Below are 24,156 nucleotides of genomic sequence, written 5' to 3'. Positions count from 1 at the left end.
CCTGGTCCTTCAGTTTGGCAGCCAGTTAAGAATTGTGCAGTATTTGGTATACATATATGAATATAACACTGACAATGCACCATGATTGTTGCGGGGCTTGCTGTACGCTTATGATTATTACTGTGTGCTCGTCACTGATCCTATGACTTATGTCACAGTATACAACAACACGTAAGTGGCTGCTTTCAGTACTGCCAGGCATTCTGCAGCATAAGTTGGGGACTAATAAAAATGAATTATTTTCCAAACAGTAGAATTTTATTGAATAATGACAACAATTCAAAAAAAATTCTGTGAAAATTAAAAGCAAATACAGTAAAACCTTAATAAATATATGGAACAGGGCTTAAAGAAGGGGAAGGAACTTTCATGTCAATTTTAGGTACATATACAACAACTGTGGCACTCACAGGTCAGTGTATGTGAAGCTGTGGTTGTGTCCCGCGATGTAGAGAGGTAGGCATAGTGATGTGGCCCTGATGCCAAATGGAATGTTGAGGATGGGTGGAGGGAGGTGCTATAGTGGAGCTCTCCATGGATGCAACGGGAGGTGAGCCAGTGATTGTTACACCTGTAGATTCACAAGTGTCTGCAGCATCAGTTTGCTGCCAGAAAAGCCCCATTATATCCTGGTGCATTTCCCTCTCCTTTTCCTGCTGGGTCTCCTAGGCCTCTCTCCTGACCACTCTTTTCTTCTCCATATAGTCTGCAGTATTCATCCTCCAGGCCCTCTGTCCATGGTCTGATGCAGTACTAGCTTGCAGGAACTCGCTGAACATGGCATCCCGAGTCGTCTTCTTTCTCTTCCGATCTGGATCAGACATTCCGTGGGGAGTGGAGGGAGAAACCCTCAAGGCTGCAGTGGCAGCAGCTACAGACAAAACACACAGAGGTACCACTGTCAGTGTAGTCACAAAGGAAAGTGAAAGTTAAGTTTCAGAACTCCCCTCCCTTGCTCCCCTGAAGTTTAAACAAGCCATGCTCATGGACACGTCTGCTTCAGAGTGCTTGTGCATGGCGTCACTCACTGCTCCAGCCATGGTGAATATGGCCCTCCAGAGGTGAGGGAAACAAGGAGGGAACTGTTCAGTTACATGAAACTATGAGTATAAGGCAATGGCATTGAATACTGGCACCATTTTGCATGGGCAATGGTGATTTTAGCTGATCCCACTTCTGAGGGTAACAAAGGCAGAGATTGCACAGCTGCTGCTGGTGTCCTGAAGCCACCAAGGCTTTTATGCAGCTAGCCTGTTTACTGCAATGGTGCTGCCCCAAGTTATTGCCAACGGGCATGGGAAAGCGTCCTGCAGTGGAAGAAGTAAGTCTGCCATCTCTAGAAACCTTCCAGAGAGCAGAGTGCCTCCATGAAAGTTTCATTGAGATCTCTCAGGAGGATTCAAGGGACACCCTGTGTACATAAACAAAACTGCTCTGCATGCCCTCCCCTTACCCCACTTAACTCTACATGGGAATGAAATGCAGATAATTCCAACTCTTTGTTGTATTGCTGCAGCTGCTTCTTCTAGTACAAGTAAATTACTGAAAAGTCGATAGCTGTGTCCTGCTAAGTTGGGAGCAACATCAATGTAACAGGAAATACATTTACAAACTCACCCAAGGTTTCTTCCCCTGCGTCGGGCTCGCCTGTGCTTGACTGCTGGGACTGAGTGTACTGGGGTGGAGTCAAAACCAGGTCCTGACTCATGGCATAAGTGGACCCCCCAGTCACATGCCCCCCATATTTCTCCTCCTCTTCCTTATCCATCTTCTCCTCCTCACCGTTCATGGCAGGAGTCTGTGACTTGAGCTCCTCAGAGGCATCCACGGTGGTCTGTGGGGTGGTGATGGGGTCTCTGCCAAGTATGGCATGCAGCTCTTTGTAAAAGTGGCAGAACTGCAGCTCGGCACTGGACTGACTGTTGGCCTCCTTGGCCTTCTGATATGCCTGCTGCAGTTCCTTCATTTTCACGTGGTACTGCTGCTGGTCCCTGTTATATCTTTCTGCATCCCCTGTGCAATCTGCTCACAGATGTCCATGTCTCTACAGCTGTGCTTGAACAGTTTCTTCTCCCCACTGGCCCAGGAGATCCAGTATCTCCTGTCTACTCCAAGCCTGAGCACATCTGGAGCATGTACCAGCATGGTCAGCTGGACAACTGCACACAACAATAGAGAGCTGCCAAGATGGACAATCAGGAAAAGGCATTCCAAAATTCTGTGGGGTGTTAAAGTGTGTGTGTGGGGCTTTTGGTCTCTGTGAACCTGGGCAGTAGAGCACACAATTGTGATCAACGCGGTCAGCGTCAGGCATTGTGGGACAGCTGTTGGAGGACTGTTAGGGTCGACATAGGTAATTGAGTATCTACCTTCACACTGAGTCGACCACAGTACATTGACCATGGCTCACCACCACTTGGGCAGGTGGGGTTACTACGTTGGCATAATGCCAGGGTTACAAATTTAAGTATAGACACATGCACAACTCGATCGATGCAAGGTGGCTTATGTCAATCTAACTTTGTAGTGCAGACCAGGCCTGAAGATTACAGAATGTGTCTCTCTCTAAAACTCATCAGCTCCACTCTGGGATGGGATCCACAAGAGTGAAATACAACCTGCCCTCTCTCCTACTACTTAAAACAATGTTTTTTCATAAGCAGAAAGAACCAAATTGCAAAGTTGAAAGCACAAATCAAAATAAATTGTACAGAGTATAAAAAATAGTAATGAGACCCAGACAAAAATATGCACTTAGAATCAAAGTATTCTCTGTGATAGTGGTGGAAATAAGTGTATAATGGCCAGCCCTGACCGAACATAGTCTGAGATGTATGGATAACTTGATTCTACATAGTTATCCACATTTAATTTATTTGGCTGTCTATTGATGCAGGCTGGTTCTAAATTGTTGTACCTTCTTATATGAATAATGATCATTGAAGTACAAGCTGTGATTCTTTTGCCTTCTCTCATTCCTTTTAATGGCAACTGGGAAAAATCTAATGGCACATCTGCACTATAAGCATAACTGAGTCAGAGATCCTGGTTACAACATAGCTGTGTCCTGACCCATTACAACACTGCACTGCATAGTTGTATCTATCTATGCGGACAGGACTCAACTGTGTTTTATCTGAATCCTGTAACTAAGATAAAGCCTTGGACATAACAATAAGCTTTAACAGTAAACATGAATGGAGTTCTAAGTAGGACAACACATTTTGAGGTGTATTTTCAGCAAGCTTCTACTCAGACATTTGTCTCCGCACTTTGCAGGCGCAAACCCATAACAATTCTTTATTATATTCAGATATTTGTCCTTGCCAGAGTGCAGACACATATATAGGAGCCCAGGTGTGGTGAGGTATGCCTGCCCTAGAGCATCTCCTGCTGACCAATGCAGCGCTGAAAGCACTTCCTGCCTCAGTTTCCTTTTTCTCAGGACTCCTTCAGAACTCCACAAAGTCCAAACAGACGTAAGACAAAATTCCCTTGCTAGGGTTCTACTTATTAAATACAAATACACTTCAAATATAATCTCTCCCCTTGGGCTCAGGTCTTACACTGCCCTTCTCCTTGGGTCATAGAATCATACAATATCAGGGCTGAAAGGGACCTCAGGAGGTCATCTAGTCCAACCCCCTGCTCAAAGCAGGACCAATCCCCAACTAAATCATCCCAGCCAGGGCTTCATCAAGCCTGACCTTAAAAACCTCTAAGGAAGAAGATTCCACCACCTCCCTAGGTAACCTATTCCAGTGCTTCACCAAGTTTTTCCTAATATCCAACCTAAACCTCCGCCACTGCAACTTGAGACCATTACTCCTTGCTCTGTCATCCTGTACCACTGAAAACAGTCTAGAACCATCCTCTTTGGAACCCCCTTTCAGGTAGCTGAAAGCAGCTATCAAATCCCCCCTCATTCTTCTCTTCTGCAGACTAAACAATCCCAGTTCCCTCAGCCTCTCCTCGTAGGTCATGTGCTCCATCCCCCTAATCATTTTTGTTGCCCTCCACTGGACTCTTTCCAATTTTTCCACATCCTTCTTGTAGTGTGGGGCCCAAAACTGGACACAGTACTCCAGATGAGGCCTCACCAATGTCAAATAGAGGGGAATGATCACGTCCCTCGATCTGCTGGCAATACCCCTACTTATACAGCCTAAAATGCCGTCAGCCTTCTTGGCAACAAGGGCACACTGTTGACTCATATCCAGCTTCTCGTCCACTGTAACCCCTAGGTCCTTTTCTGCAGAACTGCTGCCTAGTCACTCGGTCCCTAGTCTGTACCAGTGCATGGGATTCTTCCGTCCTAAGTGCATTCTGCACTTGTCCTTGTTGAACCTCATCAGATTTCTTTTGGCCCAATCCTCTAATTTGTCTAGGTCCCTCTGTATCCTATCCCTACCCTCCAGCGTATCTACTACTCCTCCCAGTTTAGCGTCAACTGCAAACTTGCTGAGGGTGCAGTCCTGTGGTTCTCAGTCCTGGCCTCTCTGGTCTGTAGCCTTTCCCCTTGGCCTCAGGGATGGCATAGCTCTCATCCTTGGGGCCTGTGGTCTCTGGAAGCTCCTCTCTCTCTTAGGCTACGTCTACACTACAGAGCTTACAGCTGTGCACCACTGTAGCGCTGCTAGTGCAGATTCTCTAAGTTGATGGGAGAGAGCTCTTCTGTCAACTTAATTACTCCAGCCCCAATGAGCGGTGGTAGCTATGTGGGCAGGAGAATTGTCTACATCAGTGGTTCTCAACCAGGGGTCTGGGGCCCACTGGGGGGGCCGCAATCAGGTTTCAGGGGTTCGCCAATCAGGGCTGGCATTAGACTTGCTGGTCACAGGGCAGAAAGCCGAAGCCCCACCGCCTGAGGTGGAAGCCAAAGCCTGAGCAACTTAGCTTCACAGGGCCCCCGGCAGTTGTGCTGCTTACTATCCCCTAATGCTGGCCCTGACTTTTATATGCAGAAAAACAGTTGTTGTGGTACAGACGGGCCATGGAATTTTTATAGAATGTGGCGGGGGGGGTTAAGAAAGAAAAAGGTTGAGAACCCCGGTCTACACCAGTGCTTAGGTCGGTATAACTTATGTCACTCAAGGGGGTAGTTTATTCAAATCCTTGAGCAACGTAAGTTACACCAACATAAGATGTAGTGTATCCATGGTCTTAGAAGGACTTGTGTCTCTCCCAGCACCTTCCTCCAACTGAGCCGTGATGGTCTTTTAGCAGGCCCACTAGGTGCTCATTATTCAATTAATGAGGATAGGCTTGTTCCTATAGCACCAGGGCAGGTATGCATGTGGAAACAATTGGCTAAAAATCCATCCCTCAGAAACAGCTGCTCATTCCCCCTCCAAATGCATTCACAGACAATAATGTTTGTATTACCTGACTACAAACTGTAGCTACATAATGCTCAGTTCTACCAGGCGGTGATTACTCTGCCACTCAAAACCCTCAATGGAATCTCCACACAGATACACTTCCATGTCTCAGTTGATCTCATTTGGCTAACATGATGATGTCCAGTCAGTGTGCGCTTATTATTTACAGGAAATTTACAGCATATTTAAGTGAACATACACCTCAACACTGCTGTATTAGTGAAATGGCCACTGAGTCAGGGAGAAATGCCATCATGCTGTACTTTGGTGCAGCATTTCTCAAATGCGGTCACCAGGGGCTTTTCTTGTCACCACAGCCTCCTGGGGTGTGATGGGGTGGGAGGGAACCAGTGGCCCCTCCCCTCCCTGGTGCTCCTGGATGCACAGCCTTGGTGTTGGTTGCTGGGGCTTCCAGCAAGAGTTGGGCAGCTGATGGGGGCGGTGGGGCTCAGAATTTGGGCTTCAGCCCAGGGGTGGCAAGGAGGAAGGCTCTGGTAGTGAGGCTTTGGGCTCTAGCCCTGGGCTCCGGCTGTGGGGCTTCAGGCTCTGGCCCCCCGCTGCTTTCCCCGGCCAACCTGCCCTCCCCAATTGCCCCTGCTGCCTACCTCAATCTCCCATCCACGGCTTCATCTGCCCCCAGACTTCCCAGGGCTGAGTAAATCTGCTGTAAAAAGTGATACTTGTATGTTGTTAATATCACTTTTCACAGCAGGCTTACTAACGAGCAAAAAATAAATTACAATGATTTGGACGTGTGTATGTACATATTTGTTTGTTTTTCCTAAAGGTAATTAAATGTTTTAGGAAGAAGTGTGAGAGCTGCCACCAGCAAGGGTTGGTGGCTGCACCCTGAGGCCACCAAATAATTTGTCCTGTGAACCCCTGCCATGTATATGGTGCATAATGGATCAGATTCCCTCACAGGCAGATGCTGGCAGAGGCCCTTCTGTGAAGGAAGCTCTTCTTGGAATGCAGGGGGGTCACAGTGGTTCAAAGAGACTGCACAATCCTACATGCGAATGGCACTAGCCATGGAGGGGGCATGACCCAGGCATTCAGGGGATGTATTGATTCCGCACAGTCCCACTGCAGTCTTCGCTGGCAGGGCTCCCATACTGCTACATGTGGACATTAAAACCACCCTCCCGTGGCACAACCTCTGTGTATTGGAAAAACCATGATTATCCTGCCTGGGGTGAATCCCACTTGGTACCATGGTCCTTGCAGGTGCAAGGAAGGTCAAGTTTGAACCATGAAAATTACTAGGCTAAATTTCATTAGACTTGGGGACAAATTGAGAAAGGTGCTGCACTCCTGCAACTCACATTGACACCAGTGGGTTTCAGGATTGCTCAGCCCAGGATGTGGCCCATAACATACATTAATTTAAATCTGATAAAGATTAATTCAAACCACAACTCTGCAAGGAAAAAAAAATCCAGGCCATACAACATCTCATTTTAGTTAAATTACTGCTGCTTATTTTGACTTTCACGGGAGTCCTAATCTCATACACTTCCAGTTAGAACACGGTTACTCACATTCTTGAAGGCATTCCGTGTCTGTGCAGTATGACTGGGATTGCCTCAACTGAAATGAATAAAAAGAAAGACCTCATGGTTAGGAACGGGACCTGATCAGCTGTTCAAAAATAGCAAGACAGATCGGAATTACTGCATAGTTTAAATTTATTCAACATAATGGATCTATACAGAGTTTAAAAAATATTAGGGAATACTAGTTTGAATTTTTGAACTGAAACCATCAGAGATCTTTGATAAGAAAGATTGTAACTGCTACATTGCTGCCTCACACCAGGTTTTTGGTATGTGAAGAATCTTAGTTATTTATGAGGTTTCTAAATAACCATTTATACAATGTACTTTAAGGTGACTGACTAAAATACTGTTGCTTCCATTATCAACATTCCTGGTATGTTACACAAGGTTTAAGTCTGAATACATTTTTTTAAGTTCAAGTTTATAAACCTGTATATACTTTGAGGTTCATAATGGATGGGTGCTGTTCTAATCAGATTAAAAAGCTACAATAAAATACTACGTAGTCGTCTACTAATATGTGATCATACTAAAATAATGCATATGCACATTAATTCTGGCATTTCCCATTTTTTGCATTCTTGATTTTTCAACTTAATAACTTTCTTTAAATAAAGTTTATTTTGCAGACAGTTTCCTAGTTTGTTAGGTTTAGAAAAAAACTGCAGAAACATTTTCTGTTATGTACAATTATATCACCAGCCCCATTAGCAGAGGTTGAACCTGTCCTTTCAATTCTGCAGAAAGATGTGGCAGGTTTGTTTTGAGAAGCAGCCTGGTTAAGAAAATGGGATTTGTGTCCGGCCTATTAGGGAGTTGGGCTCTATTCCTGCTTGTGCAACCTCTCAGTGGAAAATGAGATATTGATTAATTATAAAAGGTGGGAAGGGAAATATTAACATTAATGATAAATGAGTCTTTAACTCATATCCTCCTGGTTCCCCATTATTATTGGTGTTTGTTTCTGTTCCGGGGTTCATGTCACATTTGCAGACTATGACCGCAGAGGCAGGGATTGATCACTGGGCGTCTATTCTGCTGCCACATTATCTCTCTTCCCAGGCGTTGCGAGGGGCAGTGAGGACCTGGTCTTAGAACGTTCAGGGATTCTGACATACTACCAAAATTATATTTCGCAAAACACAGGCTGGAGATAGGAAATGGTGATTTTCAAGAAGCAATTTTTACTCGGGCAAATCTGCATAAAAATTCCTGGGATGAACAAAAGATCTCTGGCTTCAAAACAATCACCATGTTGAATTTCAAAGACTTGCTTTAATAGCAGTATTGGAGCTTCTCTCTCTTCTTGTCACAATGCTCACTATGACTTTGGTGTATTAATCAATACAGGCACACACACACACAAACACTAAATAGTACAAGTGTAATTGTTCATGATTAAACAAATCTAAGTAGCTTGTGCAGAAGTCTCACACTTTCCCCCAAGTTTTACCTTACATTGGTGTAGCAGGTATAATCACTCATTTTGTTATAAGCACATAACGTATTATACAAAGCACAACACTTCACAAAGGCCAAGACAGCAAAAGCTGAGCAACTGAGAAAGGAAGAGATTTTTAGTCAGAACAGTTAAAACAGTTTATACCTATTTAACTTCAATGACTAATTAACATTTTGGAGAAAGGAAACTTTTACTAAAGATTCATCACAACATTTCCTTCAATGAAGGTGTTACGAGCTCATAATAAACATGCTATGAGACTGTCAGGAAGGCCTCCAGCAAAACCAGGGAAAACCAAAATTAACTTTCCTGATGTTTCTATGGTTAATAAACAAGCAGAAAAAAAATTGAATAAAAGATACCCTGGCCCCCAGAAACAACACAGCAAATCAAACCTATTTCCAGGCCTTCTTTACATATCAAAGACGGGCACAAGACAAATTTTTATTACAAACCTTTGCAGATCATCCTTATAAGAGGAGGAACTTGTCTTACCAAATGATATTGACTTAGAATATTTTGTGACTGAAATATTCTGGACTGTAAGGATTGGACATTGGTGTACCTACAGTTTAAAGAGGTGAATTATGTGGATAAATTCCACTCATAAAAGGGCTTGATTTAGGGAGGGGCTAAACATTTACAATCCCTACTGGAGGCCATGGGGTTTGCAGGTGGTCAGCACTCGTGAGTCAATTTGTCAATTAAATGGACAAAAGATATACAATTTTACCTTTGAGACATAATATAGACTCACTAGCATGTATCATACATTCTTTAATATACACAAAACCCTTCCTATATAAACAACAACAAACAATTTCTTCATGTACTTGTAATAAAGATCTTTTTTTGATGGTTACGCAAAAAGAAATAGGTGAAATTTTCAAAAGGGCCTAGGTCACTTTTGCTCTTAAATCCCATTTAAATTCAACAGGATTATGCTCCTAGAGGACTTAGGCGCTTCTGAAAATTTTACCCAATGGTTATAAACATGGACCTGTAGTACCAATTACTTGCCACAGGAAGACAATGGTGTAAGCAAAATTCACAATTTTGATACAGGGCGCTGAAGAACAGAACCGATGGAGCTATGTAACTTGTTTGTTTAAAACAATGAAGTGATTTGCAAAAATTGTTCTCTTATGATAGAACATAGCAGATTATTTGAAATTAATTGGTATAAAGAAAAACAGGTTTTGCTCAGTTCAAACTGGAGGATTGGCTCTAATTCCATATAACCCTATACAAGTCTGATCCCTTGTGGTCATTAAATTAGTCTAAATGAAAGAAAAAGAGACTCCACTATATCTTACAGGAGGCATATGTAAGTTAAATAGTGGGGAAAGCTAAAAAAACTTCTCACTGGAACTAGAATGCCTCTTCTCTTACCAACTCTGCCTATTTCCTGCTAACTGCTTCCATAGGGGACACAGTAACTATTAGAAATTCTGAATATTGTATATTTCAAGTATCGTAAGTGAAAGAGGAGCAATTCTCAGAGTCTGTGTGAACAGTTTTTGTACTTAAGTTTTTCGGTCTGAAGGGGTGGGGAGTTGTGGGTGAAGGTTTATGGGATAACAATATTTAAAAGTGAAACTAATTTTTCTATTTTAAAATACAGATTTCACCAATGAATTCCACTCTTGAGTCAGAAAAGGAAGATAAAGTAGCTCAGCTGCAGTTCAACTGAAAGACAATCTCAATGATATGGTGCTGGGAGAGGTGTGGTTTTGATTTGAGGACAGTCAGATGTTAATTCTAAAATAGGATAACATGTTATGCTCAAAGCTATAAAAATATTAATGAATATTAGTGTTGTTTTTATTTGTTTTCCAATGGAGAGACTTCCTTGTTCTCAAAAACATAAATTCAGTTCAGGATTAGCATCTTAATCATAGGGCCAGATAGACTCCCATGGACTTCAGTGGGCTGTGTTTCTATTGATTTCAGCGGGCTTTGGATCAAGCCCCTAAAAAGGACACACTGTCAGATAGTTTCGGGTTTAAGCAATTAGGCTGGGTTTAAAAAGGAAGGAGCTGGGAGAGGGAGAACTTACAAAACCAAATATTAATATAAGTGCTTTTATTATTTTCTTTCATGTCAGTGTTTTGTGTTTGGATTTAGAGGTTTCCTGTTTAGTGTCTGCCACCCCAATGTTGCAGCATTGTACTAGTACATAAGAACCAGAAACATTTTATTGTCCAAACTGAGTTAAAGGCAAAATGGAAACAACCGAAAGGGTGAAGTTAGAGTTTCAAATTTTCAGTTTCAATAATCTAAAGCCTTACTGGTAATACAGGTAAAAAAATATATATTTTAAACCCAATAATGTCCTTTTTATCTCCTTCCAAGTACATTTTTTAAAATGTCCCTTTCCAGGGCAAAATGAGCTAAAACACCATCAAAACATACAAGTAGAGTTTCTGTGTCAGTTTTGGGGTTTGTTTTATTTTAAGCAGATTTTGGAATGTGAAGATACCAAAGATTTAAAAATGACTCCCTACCCCGTTGTTGAATTACAAGAGGTCATGACCCACCTATTGGGCATGGGGAGTGGGAAGAAGGGGCAGGTATTTCCAGATCAGGTGGGAAGATCCCACCCCTTCCCTCTGATTCAAGTGAATATTTTTGGCTTTGTAAAACCAACAAGTTCAGAAGACAAGAACCCCTCCGATTAATGTTTCAAGCAATTCCTGACATTTTTCCAAATGCACCTTTCTTAGTCCCAGTCCATGCTGCTAATGCAGCAGTATTAAAATCCAGCTGCCCCATGACACAGTTAAAGCATGGTTTCAACTTGTAGTGTAGACAGGTCCTTACCATGTTTTAACTGTGTCCAAGAAGCATGCTGAAAACCTGGATGTGTCCCACTACTCCTATTACAAGAGGTATTAAGTTTTGCACCTGAACAAGAAGATCCCTTGTGGACCAGCTCAGGAATTTCCATACAAATGGTTCTGATAAAAAAAGCCCAGAAAAGGGTGCGAGTGAGATATCAAGATGAGAGAGCAGAAAAGGAAGAGGATGACAAGGAAAAAAAAAAGAGACAAGAATAAATAAGTAGGGAGACAAGGACAAATAGTTTGAACTGGATATGGTGATGCTTTATTCATCCCATTAATCAAGTCCTGTTAATACAGAACCACGGCTAGTATTGGGTGAACATTTTCTGCAAAAAAGCAAAATCTCTGCACTGTGGTGAAAATTTTCTGTTGTCCCAATCATAAACTTCATGTTTTTTCCAATTATGCTAGAATATGAGAACGGCATGGCATGCTCTTGATTGCAATCTGATGCTTCAGGATAATGAAGTCACTACTTTAGTTTAGTTGGGCAGCCGCATCTGTTTTGTCAAAAGGATATTAATGATTTAGTAAACAACATGATAAATAAATTGCTGCCAATCTGACAGGCCAGCACAGAGTACAAGCCAGGTTGCAAACTGAATCCTAGTACTATCTATCAAGTTCATATTTAAAGATGCAGAAACTGGGCAAGATAAATGGGAAAGAGAGGGAGGGTGTATTGATGGAATTAAATTGTCCCTTAAATAAAATTAGCTTCCTTGGGAGAAATAGGCAAAGAGAAACTAAAACACCCCACACTCCCACATACACTTTAAGCAAGTGGAAAGATGATGATAGAATAATAGTTGGAGGTATGAGGACAGAGTAAAAAAAAATGGAGTCCAATCCTCTCTGTGACGTTGCACTCTATATGATTTTATGAAAATATGCTAATGAGTGTGAATATAATGTAACTGGAATATGCTTCATGCAAAAGGTCTCTTGTAAGGTATCATTACAAAGTTTATAATCTACTGAGTATGTATCTGAAACTAGAAATATGACATAACTCTGAGGGCCTATTGTAATTATGCAAAGTGTGGGCCATTAATGGTGGTTTGGAATCTTGATGCCTCCCATTAACCAGGACAATTGACTGCAAATGGCTCTGTTTTACCTGTAAGTCTTCCAGTATATGTGTGTGCTGACAAGTGGGTAATGAAGTCTTACAGTGACATATGATCATGTCACCTGAATTGGAATTCATCTTTAACCTGGTGCTTTTCCATTTAGAAAGGGGGGCGGGGGAAAGACGCAGAGAGACAAAAGATTCCCACCTTGTACCAAAGCTATATAAGGGGGTGGAACAGAACAAAGGGGGCTGTAATCATGAGAAATTCCCTAGCTACCCCCTGAGCTAGAACAAGGGCTGTACCAGGGGAAAGGATTGTGCCCAGACTAGGAAGGTATCCAGTCTGTGATAGAAGCTTATTGAAACATCTCTGAGGGTGAGATTTTCTCTGTATTCGGTTTTCTTACTGGGTTAGGTATAGGCTTGCGTGTTTTATTTTGCTTGGTAATTCACTTTGTTCTGTCTGGTATTACTTGGAACCACTTAAAATCCTACTTTTTGTATTTAATAAAATCACTTTTTACTTATTAATTAACCCAGAATATGTATTAATATCTGGGGGAGGGGGGGAAAAACAGCTGTGCAGCTCTCTCTGTCAGTGTTATAAAAGGCGAACAATTTATGAGTTTACCCTGCATAAGCTTTATACAGAGTAAAAACGGATTTATTTGGGGTTTGGACCCCATTGGGAGTTGGGCATCTGAGTGTTAAAGACAGGAACACTTCTTAAGTTGCTTTCAGTTAAGTCTGCAGCTTTGGGGCACGTGGTTCAGACCTGGGTTTGGGTTTGCAGCAGACTAGCGGGTTTGGCTCAAACCAGGCAGGGCACTGAAGTCCCAAGCTGCCAGGGCAGGAAAGCAGGGGCAGAAGTAGTCTTGACACATCAGTTGGAAGCCCAAAGGGGGTTTCTGTGATCCAACCCATCACACTCTCCCACTGACAACGAGAGAGGGGTGTGTTTGGCACCTTTCCGGACAGAATACTTGGATATAAACCATACCTCAGAATCTAGAACCATCATCATACCATCCAGGCGGGGGAGAGGGGGAGGGAGAAATGGTGGTGATCAGAGGAGGAAACTGTGACACTATGCCCCATATTATTTATAGAAATATTGTTATAATACAATAATGGCATAACTAAGATGTATTTTATGCACGATGGGGCATGTGAGATATCATTGGAAAGGTTATGATTTACTGAATATGATCATCATATTTGTATGCATGTATCATTTTTGTATATGAAGTTAGGAATATTGTCTATGCACCTATTACAAATGTGTTTATACCTGGGGAATACCAACTAGACAGACAGCAATTGGTCTAGATTGCTGGCTGGAAAGGGCCATTGGGAAAAACAATAGGTCTTTGAAGATGCTAATCTCCCACCTTCCTGGAAAGCCTTCCTTGGACGCTGCAAATAGACTGAGTTATGGCTGTAAGGTTCATGTGATCAAGTCACCTGACACTAGACTCCATGATAAAATTAGTACTTTTCCACTGGCTGGGGGTGGGAATCACACTGGAAGACAAAGGATTCCCCCCATATGTAAAACCTATTTAAGGCAGGGGAGTGACATAATCGAGGTTCATTCTTCACTGAATCCCCACCCAGGATGACTGCTGGAAACATCTAAGAAACAAAGACTGAGGGGAGGAGAATTGCTGAGCCCAGGCTGGAAGGGTGTCTAGTCTGTGGATGAAATATCTGAAGTTTTAAGCTGTAAGCCAGTGCAGCTGGTTTTTAAGAATCTCTGCAATCTGCCTAAAACAACATTTAGGGTGAAAATTTGCTACTTAGTTTCCTTAGTACCTTAAGCTTAGTTTGAGTATTTGTTTTATTTGCTCAGTAATCTGCTTTGATCTGTTTGCTATCACTTAAAAAAAATCTATCTTTTGTAGTTAATTAACTTGTTTTTGTTTTGTCTAAAACCAGTGTTTGGGCAGAAAGCTGTTGTATATCTCTCTCCACATTGAGGGAGAGGGCAAATTTTATGAGCTTATGCTGTACAGTTCTCTGTGCAGCACAAGATGGTATAATTTTGGGTTTACCCTCCAGAGGGGATGTGCACTTGAGTTCCTTAGCTGAGCCTTCCCTGGATCTCAGCATGTGTGTGGGTAGCTGCAGCTGGGGGTGTCCCTATCTGTATGTGTGCTGGTAAAGTGTAGTCTGAAGCCTGGGGAAGGGCTTGACAGGCTGCATAGCAGTACAGTGTGAAGGGAACCCAGGCTGGTGGGTCAGGCAGGCTCAGTGGTACCCCAGTTCCAAGTGGCACCCCAGGGGAAACCTGTGACAGAAACATTATGCTCATTTCATTATTGAAAGGTCAGAAATAATATGGAGGGGAATGCAGAAGAGAAACAGTTCAACAGAGAGGAGATAGTTGTTGTGTAAAGGGTGCTCCACTCCAGGCAAGGAATTGCTCTTCCCTTTATCTCTCCCCTCAGTCATACTGGTCCCTCTTTTCTCCTCCCCCCTGACCTCAACTTCATAGCCTATATTGTTTCCTATATTGTGTTGCTTTGCTGGAGATTAGGATGTCACCAATACCCTGCTGTTAGTGACCACAGGAGTGAAGCAGCAGAGCAAGGTATCAATACAAAAGTCAGGGGAAAGAGACCTTCACACCTCCCATCATTCAAGCTGAACCTAGCAGGGAGTCCCACAATGCCTCTGGCTGCATGGAATAATAGACAACAAATCGGAGAGACCAGAAATGATCATAATAATCAGACTGCCTCGGATAACAAACAACAAAAGCAGATCTTGAGAGGGAACTACCAGACTTATGTCTAACATCCAAAAAACATGCATGTTCTTTGTTTATACCAAATAATGGAAGGGCTCTATTCTGCAAAGTGACCCACATGGGGTGACACCTACAGAGGCATTTCCAGGCAGATGGTTTTGAGGGATCAAAACCTTAATGACCCATAGTTTAACTGACTGAGTAGTCACTTGGTGGCACTAGAGATACAGTATGATTTCTTTTTATCAGTAAAAGGAAAAAAGAGGCAGATATAAAGGTTCAGATGATCAAAAACAGTCCAGCCACCACATAACATACAGATTATAACTACTCCTAGGAAATAGAGTTACTGAAATTTTCCATGTATAATCAATAGTCTCTCTACTACTTTTAATAAAAAGGTCAAACAATGTAAACACATTTAAACTCAAGGTAGTCATGAGTGATCACAGAAAAATTACTATTATTACTAGTTAATCAGCATAGTGGAAGACTCAGAATTGGGAGATGGAAAGAATGACAGCTGTCTTGAACGTTCAAATTAATTCTCTTATGGGAAAAGTGGTCTCCCAAAACAGACACAGCTATACTTAACTTTTACCTGCTTAGAAATCTGCCTCCACTTGGACTGTTTGATCTAGAACTGGACTTGTTCACATGTATTCTGCTTGTTTTAGATATCACTTAGCTACCACTGTTTTCATTATACATTTTATGGGCTCACTCCTGCAAGGTGACAGAACCCTTAATCCAATTGAACTCAAGAGCGCTGGAAGTCAATGCAAACAGAGAGCACTCAGGAGGCACTCACTACCTTGTGGGTTCAGGCCCTCTATTGTTCCCTTGTGGCTCACACTACTGTAGGAGGCTCTCCAGGGCCCAACCCCGTAGTCAAAAGATGGCTAATGACATCCCCTGTGAATTTTAGGCCTGGTCTATACCTAAAATTTAGGTTGACCTGGCTACATTGCTCATGGCTGTGGATAATTTCACTCCTTGCCTGACTCAGTTAGGTTAACCTAACCCCCACCGTAGACACAGCTAGGTTGATGGAAGAATTCTTCCACCTACCTAGCTATTGCCTCTTCAGGAGATGGATTTACAAAATCTATGAAAAAATTACTTGCGTCACTGTAGCAAGTGTCTTCACTACAGCGTTGCAGTGGCACAGCTACAGTTGTGCTGCTGCAGCACTTGAAGTGTAGACAGAGCCTGAGATCGCTCATTAGCACTTGTGTGGTTATTCTGAGCCACCTACGGCTTAGAGGAGGATGTAGGTCCCTAATGAGTCTAAGGCTCAGTGAGAGTCAGGGGTGACCCCATAAGGTCTCCTAAGGTTTGTGAGGTGGTCTGACAAGTTCCTAAGCGTCACTGGAGCTTGTTGCTTCCTGCAGGCCCACAGGAAGGGAAAGGAAAACGCTTCCTTAATTTTTCTTCAGCTTCCCCCAACCTCTGGTCTCCTTCTAAGGAGTATAAATAGAAATATATCCTTTTTCAGATCTTGGCCTCTGCTCTGTCCCCTTTGCACCAATGGAAAGCCAACTTAAAGAGCGCTTGGATATGGTAATCCCTGAGTAGCATGAAGTCCACACAGATAACCCTATATTACCTGCTCTTAGCTCCGTTGGCACAGGTGGTGTGTTGGGAGCAAACCAGCATACAAGGGCAATGTGCTCTATCAGTCCTGCCAGAACAGCCCCATAGGGACCATATAGGCCAGCACAAGGTAGAATAACTCTGAGAATGCTCTAAAACTTACGCTGAAAGCCAAACAAGACCCGGGCTGCCCCCAGAATTTGGAGTCAGTAGAGAAGGGGCAGAAAGCCACCTGCCTTTTCCCTCTTCAAGCATGCAAAACCAGGTAAATAGACACACCTGAAGTGGGAAAGTCACTCCCCTCTCTGTGCCTCACTTTACCAAAAATTGAGATAATGATACTGACCTCTTTTGTAAAGCACTTTGAGATCTAGTGATAGAAAGCAGAGTCTAAAAGCTAGATATTATTTGGCCTTAGAATCTTCTACAACATCAGAAGAATCTATTCCAATATATATGTTGAATTAAAAACATTATCTATTTTGTTCTTGTCTGTATTTTTGCAAGGTTGTGTGTGTGTGTGTATATATATATATATATATACACACACACACACACACACACATATATACATACACATATACACACACAACCTTGCAAAAATACAGACAAGAACAAAATAGATAATGTTTTTAATTCAACAAAGGGGGGGATGAAAATGTAATTGTAGCCCTGTGTGTATGATAACATCCAATAATTGTAAACCCTGGTATTAGCTGCTTGGTTGACTGGCTTGATATTTAATCGCTTGATTCAATTCACTCTGTCTTAGTTAGAATGTCTACTAAAAACATGGTTCATGGTAGTCAAAAAAGAGCTGAACACAGTAATTATCTTCATAAGTTGCTACTGACTAATAAATGTATTTAGGCCAATGGGATTTTGAAGATGTTATTTTCCGTTAATTTTGTAGGGTTGATATTTGCTATAAAACAAGAAACACATAATATGGTAAGAAGTATTAATCCTTAAAGTTTACTGTGGCTGTGCTCCAAGGTATCCTTAGGCCTGGGCTACACTAGCGGGGGGTTCTAACTAAGATACGCAACTTCAGCTATGCTATTTGCGTAGCTGAAGTCAAAGTATCTTAGTTCAACTTACCTGGCCGTCCTCATTGCGGCGAGGCGACTGCCGCGGCTCCCCCGTCGACTCCGCTTACTCCTCCTGCCGAGGTGGAGTACGGGCATCGATTTGCGGATTGATTTATCGTGTCCAGATGAGACGTGATAAATCGATCCCCAATACATCGAACACTATCCGCCGATCCGGCGGGTAGTATAGACATACCCTTAGTCAGCAATACAGGAAGCAGGTACATTAACTGGAGCAGCAATACCTATTGATATCTAAATTATGGAACTAGCATAGGACTCCGCACTTCCTAAGTCTTAAAGCATTTAGTTATGCTTTTGAACCGAATGTAGAGAGCAATAACTAAGCACAAAAGACTGTCTTAGGTGGCAAGAGTGGAACTTGTATGCACTGACACCTTACTCACCCTCGTTTTCCCTGGACTCAGAAGTGATGTGTGGAAACATATCCATATTCTGCTAACAACTCTTTATTGGTTTTTTAAAGGTTTCTCTTAAATCAATTTTCATGCAGTGCAAAGATGCTGAAGGCAATCCAGGATTCAAAGCCAAAGCACTGGCTGGGAGTCCTGTGCATCCACAGATTTTTACGTGGAGAAGAGAGTGGGTCCAGATTTGTAAATGCAAGGGAGAAGGATGTGAGCAGAAGCATGAGTCAGCACTGCTACTGTCCCACGAGGCTGGCTGAGAAGTGTTCCAGGCTAGCAGAAATGAGAGGTGCTATCACAGAATCCACAGTGCAAGAAGTTATAATGAAACTTGTACAAGTTTCTGCATCTTAAGAGACCATCTCCAGGTATCGCAAGTGTGATGAATACAATTCTGATCCACTTTTAATTACAGGTAAGTAAGCAGTCTTTGTTGGCTGCCTGAGTGGTTGTTTAAATCAGGTTTAAGTACTGTGACATCTTTAAAAAAAATTAAAAGTATTTGCAACAAGGAGTGTAGTTCTATTTTAATCATCTTTTTTTAAATTTTGTGCTGTTTGCACCAGGCCTGTCTGCCAAGACTCATAGGTATGTTGGATACTATTTCAGACTACACGAATGTATATAAGAAGATTCTAAAATGGTCTGGGTTAAGAGTAAAGGGCAAATCTGAATGGCTAGAGGTGTCTGAAACATTCATAACTGAATGGTTTGGGATTTCACCACACGTACTCCCAATCTTAATTCCACTTTAATGTAGTGTTTGTCTGGGAATCTTTGTAATATCTCTGTAAAGACACCTATGGACGCTAACAAGGTATATTGCACATTTTCAAGAATTAAGACAAATGCCGTACAGCCAGACATTTTGTGACTACAACACAGAAAAACCAACAATAACTCAGCGAATTTGGGTATCTTTCCACGATAAAAAGCTTTCATATTGAAGGTCCAATCCTACAAGATACTGAATGTCTCCTGTAAAATACTGAATACCCTCAGCTCCCACTGGCTTCAATTAGTTGAGGGAGCTAACAACTGCATTAAATTAGGCCCTGATTTTCAGAGGCATTAGGCACCCAGAACTCCAAAGAAGCTGGGAGTGCTCAGCACCTCTGAAAAATTAGTCCCTTGGGCCTGCTCCTGGTCATTTTGAAGCTATTGGCAAAATTTCTATTTATTTAAATTATGCAGGACTTGGCCATAGAAGAGTAACTCACAGGGCTGTCCTTAGGATTTATGGGGCCCTATGTAGTATTATTAAACTGGTACCCCTATGCCCGACAGCAGCCTGGGCTTGCATGTGTATTTTAGATAAGGGTGGTCTTTTGAAGGATTTATTTAAAAAAACTGTATGTCTGAAGATCCAAACATTTGAGGCTAAAAGTGAATACTCAGATTGTGCATCTAAAAATCTGTGCAAGGATTTTTTAGAGATGTGATTTTATAATCTTCAGCAACACACTAATGAAATATTTTTAAAGCAAATTTTAATCTAAGGTCCTGTAGACTAACAGGTTCTGAGTAAATATTACAGTAATGCACAACTGTTTCGGGGCTTGTTTACACTGCCAATTTACAGTGCTGCAACTTTCTTGCTCAGGGGTGTGAAAAAACACCCGCCCTCCCCCCAAGCACAGCAAGTTTCGGCGTCGTAAAGCACCAGTGTAGACAGTGCAACAGCGCTGGGAGATGTGCTCCCACCACTGGTAGCTGTGCACCCAGCACTGGTAGCTACACCTCTCAGGGAGGTGGGTTTTTTAGTGTTGCCAGCAGGGCCGGCTCTAGTGTTTTTCCTGCCCCAAGCACAAAAAAAAAAAAAAAAAAAGCGCCGCGATAGGCACCAGGTCCTTCACTCAAAGGGAGTGACGGCCCCGCCGCCGAATTGCCGTGGAACGGCCAGATGTGCTGCCCCTCTCTTCATTGGCCACCCCAGGCACCTGCTTGCTACGCTGGTGCCTGGGGCCGGCCCTGGTTGTCAGTGTAGACTAAACCTTTGTCAGTAAATTCAGAAACTGACAGTATATACCTGGGGGTTGGCAAATGCCTGTTAAATGGCTTCATTACTACTTGAATGGCCCTTTAACAGTTTCAATGTTGTGCTAATAGGTCTGGCAGGCGTTTTCACTTTTAAGTACTAAATCCCCTCTGGAGGAGAAGACTCACCAGGCTGCAACAGCCAGCTGTGGTTGGAGCCTGCAGGAAGGGACAGAACAGGGATAGAAAGAGGCGGGAAGGTGAACACTAAGGCGTTGTCTACACTGGAACTTTACAGCGCTGAAACTTGCAACACTCCGAGGGGTGTTTTTTCACACCCCTGAGTGAGAAAGTTGCAGTGCTATAAAGTGCCTGTGTAGACAGTGCACGAGCATGGCTCCGAGCTACTCCCCTCATGGACGTGGGTTTTTTTATAGACCTGGGAGACCTCTCTCCCAGCGCTGGTGCCGCAACTACACAGTCACATTAAAGTGCTGCCACGACAGCATTTTAACGTTGCTAGTGAAGACATACCCTAAAACCCAGGAGTGCCCCACATTTTCGGGTGCCCTACGCAGCCGCGTATGCTGCATATGCCTAAGAACCGCCTTGGTAACTCATAAAAAAGGCTCTTATTGAAGCGATATGCTGGATGGGATTCCTGGGGCTAGACTGAGCATCCTGCTTAAATTCTGTTCCTGATCAAGTGTAGGAGATTTCCTGGCCTCTGACTCGCTCTCTTTCTGGATATTGCTGAACTATCTGTGCCAAGCATGACCCTTACAAATATTTAAGAGCAAATGTTTTGCCTTTTAAAATGGACCAGATTGCACCAAACATGTATTTTACCATGTGAGGTTACCCCTTCCTCCTTACAAAGTCTTCATCCCAAACTCCACTCCCCCTTCGGAAGTTGATCACTGAGCAACACCACCAATAGACTCAGTATACTTTCAGGAACAAAGTCTAAGGTATGAATACTCCTTTCAAAATGCAGTTTAATATAAGCTTGTTGCCTCCTTTCTTGGCTGTGGGTAGGAGAAAGTGGTTTTGTTTAAATGGGAAAACAAATTAATAGATTCCTCATTCCTAGCCATACATACCCCTAGAACACGGAGTTAGTCACAAGCTAAGGGGCAAAATATTTGTTGTGGGCCCTTGTTAAAATATTGAGAGTACAGCCCTGGAAAAAGGATCTGATCTTGCAAGGTGTCAAGTGCCCTCCACTCCCATTGGGTTCAATAGCAGTTGAGGGTGCTGACTACCTCAAAGAAGCATTAATTCCAGCCCTAAGGCAGGAATCGAAATAAAATAAACCTGCAAAAGTAAAAAAGGGGAAGTAGTCTACTCTAAAGGAAGAGGTTGTATGTGTGCGTATAAGTCTAATCTTAAAATATTTAAAATAACCAAATTATATTTGCAGCAAAGAATCCTGTGGCACCTTATAGACTAACAGACGTTTTGCAGCATGAGCTTTCATGGGTGAATACAAAGAAGTGGGTATTCACCCACGAAAGCTCATGCTGCAAAACGTCTGTTAGTCTATAAGGTGCCACAGGATTCTTTGCTGCTTCTACAGAACCAGACTAACACGGCTACCCCTCTGATACTTGACACAAATTATATTTAAACTTGTAACCATATTTATTTCCCTAGCTGGACACGGTTCACACCTGTCAATATTTAGAACAAATGTTTATGAAATTGTTTTCTTCCACAGATCTTCAAGTACATTACAAATACGGGTGAAAGAGTAATTATTCCCATTTTACAGTTCAGAAATTAAGTCACTGACAGGTAAAACAACTTGCCCAAGGTTACTCTGCAAGTCAGTGGCAGAGCTAGGAAAAACACAATTTCTAGGTTCTGCCTCTCAACTACTTCATTTTTTATTTTTACAGTCTTGGTCTTCCAAATTTAGACCTTAATCCTGCAAATGTTGTGCATGTGAGAAACTTTACATGTGTGTCATCCTATGAAGTCTAAGTGTTTGCAGAATTGGGGCCTTAGGTTTTATACTGACTGACACAAGTCAATGGGTACAGAAGGTAGCTGTGCAGATATAGTATATGCTGTTTAACTGCAACCCTTGTAAATATCGTAAACAGAAAGGTATCATCTGCATCTGCCATTTGTAAATATTTAAATTAAAACCATGCTAAAAATCCAGAAGATGTCATTCTAAATGCACACACAATAGAACATGTGGAGGCAGCAGCCTATTTAACTGTGATTATAAAATTGCTGCAGTCAGCTCTGGAAAAAAAAAAAAAAAGCAGCATCCTCATGTTAGCCTCACCAGATTGATCAGCCTTCTCATTGCATGTTCATGCGAGCAAATGCATTCACAGGGATCAAATCCACCTTCTGCCATGATTATGCGGAGAAATCTAAATTTGGCTGTGAACACCTAGAAAGAACAATAATAAAAAGGACAATCAACTCTTTGACCTTATTTTACAGAGACTAATGCATCAAATTTCACTTCATTTAGTCCAAGGGGAAAAAACAAAACAAAACATAGTAATCCAATTATTCCTTTTGGCAGGATGAATAGAGAAAACTGGCACATTTGATTACTTAATAAATCAAAAAGTAGAGTAGTGGGTTGTTGTTTTTTTCGAAGTGGTGTCTGGTAAACTCTTACTCAGAGGTCCAAATAATTTTTACTAAGTTTTGTGTGCAATCTGCATTTCCCACAGGCCATTATGAAAGATCCCTTCACAGACAAAACGACAAAGGTAAAATTGCTCTCTGAGCTACACAGTGAGTTGGTTAACTGCAAAATTTCTATTTATTAAATGTTCCATACTCATTCCACTACATCAGTGGGAGTTCCCTGCAAGAAAAAAAATGGTTTAAATTTGAAATGTGCTGAGTTCCCACAACTCCTACTGAAGGAGACTGGGGCAGAAATATGGGACAAAAAGAATTATGCAGATGATTAAGACAAAAAAGTCTATTTCCACATATGAACTGAAAAGCAAGAACAGAATACTTTTAATCTCCATCCAGGTTCTTATCCCATCACTGTAGTAGTTAAGTAGTTAAGTATATTAAAGTATATTAAATATATAAGTATAGTAAAGTAAGGTAAAGAAGCTCTCTCTGTTAAATTCAGTAGTGTCAGAAGTCAATCATAACCAAGGATTTGTTTCAGAAGATTGTCAAGCAAAATACTGAATCCCAAAAATGTCATGCCACATGTAGGTGCTCCAGAAGGGATCATGCCATGCATAGGGGTTCCAAAATAGGTTTGAGAACAATATGGTTCAAGTTAGAACTGGACAACTTTCAGTACTGTCATACCACTGAAAGAATTCGCTAGAGGGAAGATTTTAAAAGCCATCTAAGCGGGACTCCTAAGCCCTTTATTAGACACTTATAAAATTCTCCCCTAGGTCAACATTCTAGTAGGTGCAAGGAGTAAAAATTAAAACCCTGTAACTTATTTACTATCGGGAGACACAATGACCCTTGCCATCTAATGGAAACAGGCAGAGGGAGGGTAGAAAAGGATGTAGTTGGAGCTATTTTAAGAAAGGCACCTCACACACTAAATTTAGATCAAAGAAGGTCATTCAGCTAGTGATACTGATTCAGAGTTCAAAGAAATTATAATAGGAAACAGTGGGGAATCCATTCTAGTTTATTCACTTGTTAAAACCAGTTCTCCATCATACACTCCAGTGGTTCTACCAGTGTATTTTTATCATCGTTTATCAATAGTCTTCTCAGTGGTTTAATTAATGGCAAAAATGGGTGACAGATTGCCCGTAGTTTCCATTCCTGCAGTCAAATCAGAATTGCTTTCTCTCTCTACTAACACAATGTAAGAATCTTCAGATCAGTTCTGCAGAATACTTGTAGTCAAAACATCATTGCTAACCTGGTATTATCATGGCTAGATTCAGCTTGGGTTTGTGCTGGCCACGCAGCACCCCTGAGGTGGAACAATCATCAGGTTTGGAGGTTATAGAAGCAGCAAG

The 24,156-nt window shown here is 42.1% G+C and overlaps 1 protein-coding gene across 3 annotated transcripts in view; it reads right to left on the bottom strand.

Moving 5' to 3' along the window:
- Positions 1-24,156, bottom strand: part of SMIM14 (small integral membrane protein 14) — a 62,271-nt gene that overhangs the window by 17,309 nt on the left and 20,806 nt on the right. The window contains exons 2-4 of one of the 3 annotated variants that reach the window (XM_045017938.1): positions 22,467-22,577; positions 6,923-6,971; positions 297-871 (exon numbers count right to left, since the gene is read on the bottom strand). In XM_045017938.1, coding sequence (XP_044873873.1) covers positions 666-871; positions 6,923-6,971; positions 22,467-22,541 — 330 coding nt within the window. In that variant the 5' untranslated portion in view covers positions 22,542-22,577 and the 3' untranslated portion in view covers positions 297-665. Of the gene's footprint in view, positions 1-296; positions 872-1,617; positions 2,641-6,922; positions 6,972-22,466; positions 22,578-24,156 lie in introns of those variants that run through there. The other 2 variants (XM_045017939.1, XM_045017937.1) reach the window with 2 other exon arrangements.

Source organism: Mauremys mutica, chromosome 5, assembly GCF_020497125.1.
Source record: "Mauremys mutica isolate MM-2020 ecotype Southern chromosome 5, ASM2049712v1, whole genome shotgun sequence".
Classification (NCBI taxonomy): domain Eukaryota; kingdom Metazoa; phylum Chordata; order Testudines; family Geoemydidae; genus Mauremys; species Mauremys mutica.
The sequence above is the reverse complement of the archived record's forward strand: the minus strand, read 5'-3'. Positions and strand labels throughout refer to the sequence as shown.